The sequence below is a fragment of the Myotis daubentonii genome, chromosome 1, assembly GCF_963259705.1.
Source record: "Myotis daubentonii chromosome 1, mMyoDau2.1, whole genome shotgun sequence".
NCBI lineage: Eukaryota > Metazoa > Chordata > Mammalia > Chiroptera > Vespertilionidae > Myotis > Myotis daubentonii.
In genome coordinates this window covers 20,910,691-20,920,152 of record NC_081840.1, presented here as the reverse complement: position 1 = coordinate 20,920,152, position 9,462 = coordinate 20,910,691, and the positions used below count along the sequence as shown (strand labels likewise).

Genomic DNA, 9,462 nt, shown 5'->3' with positions numbered 1-9,462 from the left:
CATATCTGGTCCACGGACTGTCAACATGATTTATCACGGCTGATGTTAACCTTGATCACCTGGCGAGGAAGTGTTTCTCTGATTTCTCTACTACCAAGTTACTCATTTCCCTCCTTCCTGTGCTCTTTGGAAGTCACTAGGCACAGCCCACATGTAAGGAGTTGAGAGCTACGCTTCAGGGTGGAGTATCTACATCAATTACTTGGAATTTTTCCGCACTAGAGTTAACTTATTCTTTCTATTTATTAACTTATTCATATCAGTATTCAGTATACACACCGATCAGTATACACACCTTGTATCGGTGTGAACTCATAGATATTTCTTTTATTCTTGAGTTTTAATCTAGTAGCACTTTACTTGTTTTGTTGCTCAAGGCATGTGTATTTTTTAATACCCTGAGTGACTCACTGCTAAGCTACCCTGCCAAAGGTTGTACCAACTCGAATGGTTAAAAGGAGGATCCATTTCCCCTTCAACGTCACACACCCTTTATAAAGTGGGTCAAGCGAGGCCTAGGCCCTCTCCAACGCCCAGTCTCTTGACGAAGAGGAGGTCAGCACCAGACGTCCTTCCCCAGACAAGCACCTCACCCCTCGTCCTGCCCCCTCTCCTTGCCCCCAGTAGTGTCCCCAGGCTTCCCCACGGCCCCGCCCTACTCGGGGCGGAAGTAGGTGAGGCCGCGGGCCGGAAGCGCTGGGCGGGGGCGGGCCCTCCAGGGCAGACAGCCCAGCCCACTCCGTCGCCGCCCCACCCCTCCGGCCCAGACCGGAAATGAGGTCAGAGAGGGAAACCCTGGCGGGGAGACTCGGCCCCCAGAGCGGCGGCCGCTGGAGGTGCCCGCGGCAGCTGGTGAGGGGGCGATGCGGTCGAGAGGGTCGGGGTCCGGGGGTGTCGCCAGCGGGGTTCCGGGCTCTGCGCCGTGGCTGACCGGTCGGAGGCTTTGTGGGGCCGCGGCGGCCGGCGGCAGGAGCGGGGGTGACGGGGCCTTGCTTTTCAGGGCCCAGCGCCTCCGTCCGGGGAGGCGGGGCGGGCAGTTGAGGGTCGGGCCGTCTCCTGGGCGATGGTCATCCCCTCTTCCTTCTGGCTCTTGGGGGCCGGCGGTAGCGTGAGGGCTTGGTGTCCAGGGCCGAGGTCGCCCTAGTCCTCGGGGGCGGGCCGGGGCGTTGGAGAGCCCTTTGAAACACGCGTTTTTTCCCCTCACATACGTGGCCATGTTGTGACCCCCGATCGCGGAGGGAGCTTGGTTACCGGGACTTGCTTTTTCGCAGTTTCTCTCGCGGAGGAGACTGACCCCCGGCCCCTGGTGAGCACGCCTGGGAAGTTGGCTCCTGCCTCTCCCGCCTCCTCCGCCCCCAACCTCCGCCCCCGCCCCCGCCCCGCTTCTTACTCCTACCAGCTTCCCCCCGTTCCTTAGCGTGAATCAGATGGTAGCCTGCCCTCTCCCCGGGGGTCCCCTTGGACCGGGGGTGCGGGAGTCCCAGGCTCCCTCTGTCACCTGCCTTTCGAATGGCAGTTTTGGAGGCAGGAAAGGATTCTGCACGGGCATTCGACTCCGAGTTGTTGGGTAACTTAATTCCACGTTAAAGTTTGTCCAGTTCTGCCCGAGTTTTTAAAGCAGGCCGTTCCTTATTTGGGAAGTAGATTTAGGCGAGCGGTTCCCACTTGTTTACCTGTTTTGGTCCCGGGGACAGTTGTTTCCCAAACCCCAGTCAGGGTGTTTTAAACTAGTTATTTTCTCAAGGGAAGTGGTCATCTCTGTGTGTGTGTGTGTGGCTTTTGACACTTGGAGAAGTTTTGTTTGGTTGGTAGCTTTGGAACTAGATGTCTCCATTGCCCCCACCGAGGTGGCAGATAAGCCGGCCGACTGTTTTCCTGCCTTTGAGTTCGTTGGCATTGGGACCGCAGGAAAGTAGGTTTTAGAAAAGTCCTTTGGAGAATGTGAACGGCACGAACGGAAATAGGGCCAGAGGGCAGCGTCACACAGAGATTTAAGCTCTAATTATGGTCTTGAAATACTTTGGCCTTAACAAGGGGTAGGGAAAAAGTGCCAATTTAATATGTATTTAATAGGTGTCATACAAATTATATTAGACATTTCCATTTAAAAGGGCATTTTGAAGATTGGTCTTACTACTTTCATTCCTTGGAAGGTTTGCCTTTGAAGTGACCCCTGAAATATGATGTGTGATGGTTTGATATGAGTGAATAGGAAAGTAGGACATTTTGGAAAGCAGTCAGCTACAAATCTTAGAGACCCCACCCACCCCTGTCATTTCAGCCTCAGTTATATCCTGTTTTTATGTGATGGTCTAGCATGAAAGCACATAATTAGGATGATCACTTATTTTCTGAAGGATGGGGGAAGAGTTTAAAAGTTGCTAATAATTAAAAATTATATAATATACTCTTATAAGATTCTTTACCTGGTAGCTTCCAGGTGGTAGTTGGTACCGGGATGGGTATAAACTTATTCTCTTTTTTTCCATTTAGAGTACAAACCTGGGTCACTACAGATTCTTGGATCCTGAAAACTGCAAGCAGTTTTCCTTAAAGTGTGTCACTGAGGTTGTCTTTCTATTCTCTTGCACAAGCATTCTTATCAGTGACCTCATACTATATAATAGTCCTTCATCTATGCTTTTGAAGTTGTGTGTTTTTTTGCTCTTGTCTGATGAGACATTTTTTTTATCTTTTTGGATCTTATCATTAGGTAATTTAGTGACAAACTTAATTGGGGAAAAGGGGGAAAGATTTATTCCCCTGAGTTTGCTAATATTCCTGTTGTCATTTGGTAAATGAGTTTTGGTGCTTAAAAACATGTTGACTTCAGGCATTTAACAAGGGCCACACACCTATTTTCAGTGGCCAAAGCGGGCATGGATGGTAGGATTCTAAGAGGAGCCAGATGAAAGGTGACTATTTTCTATGGGAAGGGTGGACTCTGCAGTGACATGATTTGTTTTGTAAAATTTTTCTAAAACAACAGATCCTATTCAGGCTCTTTTTCTTTCTTTCTTTCTTTTTTTAACTTTCTTTTGGCAGATGTGGCCTCATGGATGAGCTGGTACATGACTTAGCCTCAGCCTTGGAGCAGACATCTGAACAGCATAAGCTTGGTGAGCTGTGGGAAGAGATGGCCTTGAGCCCTCGGCAGCAGAGGCGGCAGCTTCGCAAACGGAGAGGCAGGAAACGCCGTTCAGACTTCACCCACCTGGCAGAGCATACCTGCTGCTACAGTGAGGCTTCTGAGTCCAGCCTGGATGAGGCCGTTAAGGACTGTCGAGAAATGGCCCCAGTCACCAATTTTAGTGACTCTGATGACACAATGGTGGCCAAACGGCACCCAGCTCTCAACACCATTGTTAAGAGTAAGCAACATTCTTGGCATGAATCTGACTCCTTTACTGAAAATGCACCTTGTCGACCGCTCAGGCGCAGGCGGAAGGTGAAGCGGGTGACTTCAGAGGTGGCTGCCAGCCTTCAGCAGAAGCTCAAGGTGTCAGATTGGAGCTATGAGAGAGGGTGTAGGTTTAAGTCTGCTAAGAAGCAGCGTCTGTCACGCTGGAAGGAGAATACTCCCTGGACATCATCAGGCCACGGATTGTGTGAATCAGCAGAAACTAGGACTTTTCTCAACAAAACAGGAAGGAAAGAAAGGATGGAGTGTGAAGCAGATGAACAAAAACAGGGCTCTGATGAGAACATGTCGGAATGGTGAGATCTCTTACTTAGTGAAAGATTTTTCCTGATTAATTTGTCCCAAAGTACAAATGCACAGTCCTGATGAATTTAACTTTCTTTCAAACCAGCTTCTGTAATACTGACTTTGTAGCTCTCCTTTAACCAATCAGCTAGTGTTTATCTCTAGTTTTTATTTTTATTGATTTTAGAGGAACGAAGGGAGAGAGAGCGAAACAGTGACGTGAGAGAGAAACATTGATTGGTTGTCTCTTGTACACGCCCCGACCAGGGATCGAACCTGCAGCCTGGTATGTGCCTTGACTGGGAGTTGAACCCACCACCTTCTGATGTACGGGACTATATTCCAACCAACTGAGCCACATCGGCCAGGGCTATCTCTAGTTTTGTTTTGTTTTTAATCCTCACTGGAGGATTTTTTTCCCCCCTTTTATCTCTAGAGAGAGAGTGGAAGGGAGGGAGAAGGATAGAGACAGAAAGAGAGACAGAGAGAGAGACAGAGAGACAGAGAGACACAGTGATTGGCTGCCTCTGACCAGGGGTGGGGTTTTGAACCTGCAACCAACGGAAGCATGTGACCTTGACTGGGAATCCAACTGGCGACCCTTCAGTCTTCAGGGGGACACTCTAACCCAGTGGTTCTCAACCTGTGGGTCGTGACCCCTTTGGCAGTTGAACGACTTTCACGGGTCGCCTAAGACCATCCTGCATATCAGATATTTACATTATGATTCATAACAGCAGCACCATTACAGTTATGAAGTAGCAACGAAAATAATTTTATGGTTGGGTCATAACATGAGGAACTGTATTTAAAGGGCCAGAAGGTTGAGAACCACTGCTCTAACCACTGAGCAGTCGGCCAGTTAAAGAACATTCATGATTCTATTTCTCTCTGTCAAGAAGGCTATACTGTAATAGAAACACAATTGTTACTAAAAATGGTTTAAAATGTGTGCTTCAAATGCAAAGCCAGAATTTTATTTTTAAGACAGTTTGCTGCTGTTTATGCCATGTAGTTTATACGTAGATATTGTTCTTTAGAATCAGGGTCTCAGCAGAGGATGGTGTGTATGTGTGTGTATTATAAATGCTGCTTCCAGGCACATGGAGTTTGTAAATGTTCCTGGCACTACTTTTACCCACTAAGAATCATGGCTTTAGATACTTCTGGGCTATAATTCTGTTCCCTGCTGCTTTACAGTTTGACTATATTGAGTTTATTTTTTATGGCTCACATTCAAGTTGTCCGAACACATGGTAGGCTTTGAAAATAACAGTACTAAGTCCCATTAGTCTTATGTCAGATGTCATTGAGCCAGAAAAATTTGTATGTATTGGGTGCATATTTATAATGTCAGTTTTTATTTTTTACCTCTCAGATACATAGTCCTAGGAACAATGAAACTACCCAGCTTGATACTTTAATATTATCATTATTAGTAATAATGTGTGATATCTGTTTCTCAGTGGGGAGATGCTGTTGGTATTTTGGATGGGGCAGTTCTTTGTGGTGAGGGATTGTCCCATGCCTTGCAGGATATTTGGCATTTTTGCTTTGTTTCCATCCACCTCCCTCTTCATATTATCAAACCAAATGCCTCTGTTTCCTAGGTGGGTTGAATAGTCTCAATTGAGTACCATTGTATTCTATTTTTATATTAGTTAGCATTTATGAAGCACTAACTGTGTGCCAGGCACTGTACTATTGTGCATAACATATTCTTTCTTAATGCTCACAACTCCACTATTTGTATTTTATAGAAGAGGAAATGGAGGTTAAGCATGGTTAGATAATTTGCCCAAAGGTGGCAAAACTGGAAGTCAAACCTGATTCCTAAGTTCATATTTAACCACCATGTTTCCTACCTTTTGACTATGCCTTTTCCATGGCTCTTTTTTCTCTCATCTTAACTTCTATGACCTAAGGATGTATGACTTTTCTTAGGACTTTGCTTCTTTTGAAATTTGTCTGAAAAACAAAGACATAAATCTGGGACCTCTGAGGTGAGGCTGTGTGAGTAACAGGAAAAGCTTTGTAGGTCTGTATGCCTGTACCTTTCCTGGGTGGATTTTTAATCCAGCCGCACAACTAGGTAGGCTTATGATTTGGCTTTTTAAATTTTCCTCTAATGTATATTCCAAGGTCTATTTACCTAATTTATATATAAATTTTGGGTTATAAAGATCTCTCCCCCATCATGCTATTAAACAAGAAATACTTCCAAGAACCCTCTTGGTTACTCTTTTCATAAATTTATTTGGATGTGCTAATTTATTCACAGATCAAAGTATAGAACTTTACTTTTTATCAGTTGTATTGAGATCTGTCAAATTATATATGATCCAACTTGTAAAATTATTAGGATGAATTGATCATTTAGCTTAGCCTAGTCTCAATGGATAGAAAGAGTTCTTATAAAAAGCATGCATTAGGTGTTTTAGGATCAAAAACGTATGTCTCAATCAGAGAGCTTTATTTCTAATTTCCTTAAATTCACTGCTAACTAAACTTGGAGTCCTTTTAAGTGTAACCAAGAATTCTTTTTGCTTTTTCTCTTTCTGTTCTTTAATTCTACACCAGCCAGTCCTTTGAGTTCTGAAGAACTGAAAGTGGTTGTGATATAATAGCTTTCTTATGCCTGTAAAAAGATCAGTTATTATTTTAATATTTTTCTGTGCATGTGTGTTCCATTCTAACAACTCTTTTGTAAAGTTACTTTCTACTGATTTTTATTCAAATTGCTTATAAAGCAGTTATTAATTAGGTGATTCATAGCCTAATTTTGCTCTATTCTCCCCTAACACATCATTCATCTGTTCTCTTTGAATATAGCTTAACTTCTTTTCTTTCATATATGAGTTGGTTTGGTGATGGTCTGAGGTTGCAGTTAGGAGCCTTCCTCTGATGATGTATTAGAGGCTGATCTCACAGGAAAGAAAATATTCCTTTCTCTTGGAAGGCAAGTGACAGAGATAGAGTGCTAAACCTTCCCCCTCCTTCTCCAGCCCGAGCTGACCTTCTGCGGCCCCTTGGTGCCTCTTGTTTTCTTATTTTTATAGAAAATCAATATCCCTTCTGACACAAACAATAGCTCAGAAGCAAGAATAAATGGCAGAAAGCTGAGATCTCTGTCTATCACCTCTCACTTTAACTCCCCCAAACTCTTTAATTATGAGCGGGCTTTGCTCCAGGTGTTTGTGACAGTGAAATTGCTAAATGAGGACCATTTTAACCAAAGATTGGGTGATCAATAACACTCCATAGCAGTAGCTTGTTGGATCAATAGCATTCATTATTTCATGGTTAAGGTAAGTAGCCTCCTTTGCCAGTGGAGGTCATTAATCAGGGGTTTCTGGAGCTGTAGAAAAGAATATATGAGGTAGGTTGAAGATGTTCTGTTTTCTATTCTGTAAATAGGGATGCTGACCAACAGTATATTACCATTGTTGTAAATGATACTTTTGCATTTGAGAGTATTGAATAGCTAGCATAGTGTTCTTACGTAGATTTAGCCCAAGTTCTGCTAGTACATCCTTTGGAACAACTAAAAAAGACAACTTGGGAGGTGGATCTGATACTATTGTATTTGAGGATCTGTCTCTTGAAAGAAATGCTAGAATTATTCTGTATGGTTCCAGAGGAAGGAACTTGGACTCATAGATAGAAAGTATAGAGAGTTAAGTGTTGCCTCAGTATAGATATAACATTCAGAAAATTAGAACTCTGTAAAAATGAAGTGAATTGTTTCACTAGGTGATGAGTTCTGGATCACTGTAGGGATTCAAGCCTGGGGTTGGTGACCGCTTACTGTGTTATTGTGAAGTTGGAGAGTTTGAACTGAGTGACCTCTAAAGTCCCTGCAAAACTGAGAGTCTATAATTCTTTTCAGTCACAACCTCCTTCCCATCATTGTAGCTTCATTTTAAAATAAAGCACCTGCTAAGCAGCCTCCACTGCCCACTAAGATACTTACGAAGGCATAAAACATCGCGCACACGTCAGCAGAAATGAGGACTGACAGTTGGCCTTTTGCCAAGATTTGCCCAAACTACAAGGTTGATAGAGCTGTATTGGAGAGGCAGTCGGAAGCCCTCCTCAGCAGTGCTGAGTCTTCCCTGAAGGTGGACAGCGAGGCCCTGCATCCTTTCTCTGTAGTCAGCTCTTGGTTCAGAAAAGCAAGGCTTATTTTGATCAGAAATTGAGCAGCTGCTGTTTGAGCCAGCATGTTGTTCCATCCTTTACTTTCCGATCACTATCTTTCATTTTCTATTTGGAAGCTGTAACTCCCAGAATATACTTGGATGGGGAATCACAGTGTTTTCTGTGTATGTATTTGTGTTTGAGGGTAGGGAGGAAGTAGTCACAGCATGTTGAGTCCTAGGAAATAGAGTCTCCAAAAATAAAGTTTACTGTTGGCATCGGCAGAGAAGGAAAAAGCACTCATAATAGAGCATTCTGGAAATTGTAGTGTTTTCTATGCCTTCATTTATTGCAGACTCCTAAAATGGGGTCAGAATCAGGCAGGGAGTGTTAGAAGATCCTGTCTCAGTCTAACATAGCTATCTGAGATAAAAGCCCACCAGTGACACTGGGAATTAGGCTAGGGCAGCGGTTCTCAACCTGGGGGTCACGACCCCTTTGGCGGTTGAACGACCCTTTCACAGGGGCCGCCTAAGACCATCCTGCATATCAGATACTTACATTATGATTCATAACAGTAGCAACATTACAGTTATGAAGTAGCAACGAAAATAATTTTATGGTTGGGGGTCACCACAACATGAGAAACTGTATTTAAAGGGCCAGAAAGTTGAGAACCACTGGGCTAGGGGCTTTGCACATCCTCTTGGCCGATTGTAGAGGTGAGAAGAGCATGTTACTATCCATAACCAAAGGAGCACAGAATGGGAAGATAATTTACACACCCTTTCTGTTGGTGAATACCAGATTCTAGGTCAACCAGTCTGAACAAGAGGTCTTTGAACAAGTTCTGCAGAATAAAGAAAAGAGGTCATTCTTAAAGTTCAGAGGAAGAACACATCTTTGAAAATGATTGCCAGTCGAAAGCAGGAGAGCATTTTTGAAAATCTTCATTAGGATGCAAAAAGGTATAATCACTTTGTAACAGGAATAGTAAGTCATAAGGACAGAAAAATGGCTATTTGAAAACCCTGTGTTATGGGAGGGAAAATTGTAGGGAAATTTGAAATGTTAAAATGAAAGATAGTTCATCCTATTGAACACTGCATTGATGAAATGGAAAACTTCAGAAGCCCTCCCAAAATGCAGAGAGGAGCTAAAAATGAGAGAGAAGATGATAGATCTAGAGGACAGAGAATTGCAGCCCAGTCTGTGAATATGTAAATATTCCCAAGGAACCATCCAATGCATTGGAATAGAAGAATGATTTAAAAAATAGAATTGAAGAGAAAAAAAATTAAATATAATTAAATAAAATAATTAAGTATAATGATTAAAAGGGAAAACTAATGAAAAGAGACTTGTACCTAGATATATCCTGGCATATTTTTGCATTCTACATTGGTAGCAGGGATAGAGCAAATACTGCATAAAGAAAAATCTTAGAAGGGATGAGAAAAATAAGGCTGGCATTCATCCCTACAGTACTAAATGTGAGGGGCTACATTTGTCTAGAGAGTTTTGAGTGGGGAAAAGATTACTCTCCTACCCCTCGTCCCTGAATTTTATATATAACTAAGATGGATTTCATATAGAAAGGAGCACAAAGACATTCT

General features: G+C 43.3%; 1 protein-coding gene across 5 annotated transcripts in view; it reads left to right on the top strand.

Moving 5' to 3' along the window:
- The first annotated feature begins 750 nt into the window (after window positions 1-750).
- The window catches only part of GPATCH2L (G-patch domain containing 2 like), a 59,301-nt gene continuing 50,589 nt past the window's right edge, over window positions 751-9,462 (top strand). For 4 of the 5 annotated variants that reach the window (XM_059689670.1, XM_059689634.1, XM_059689662.1 and 1 more), the window contains exons 1-2: window positions 751-852; window positions 3,046-3,717. In XM_059689670.1, the coding sequence (XP_059545653.1) occupies window positions 3,056-3,717 (662 nt within the window). In that variant the 5' untranslated portion in view covers window positions 751-852; window positions 3,046-3,055. The remainder of the gene's footprint in view (window positions 853-3,045; window positions 3,718-9,462) is intronic. The other variant, XM_059689645.1, reaches the window with a different exon arrangement.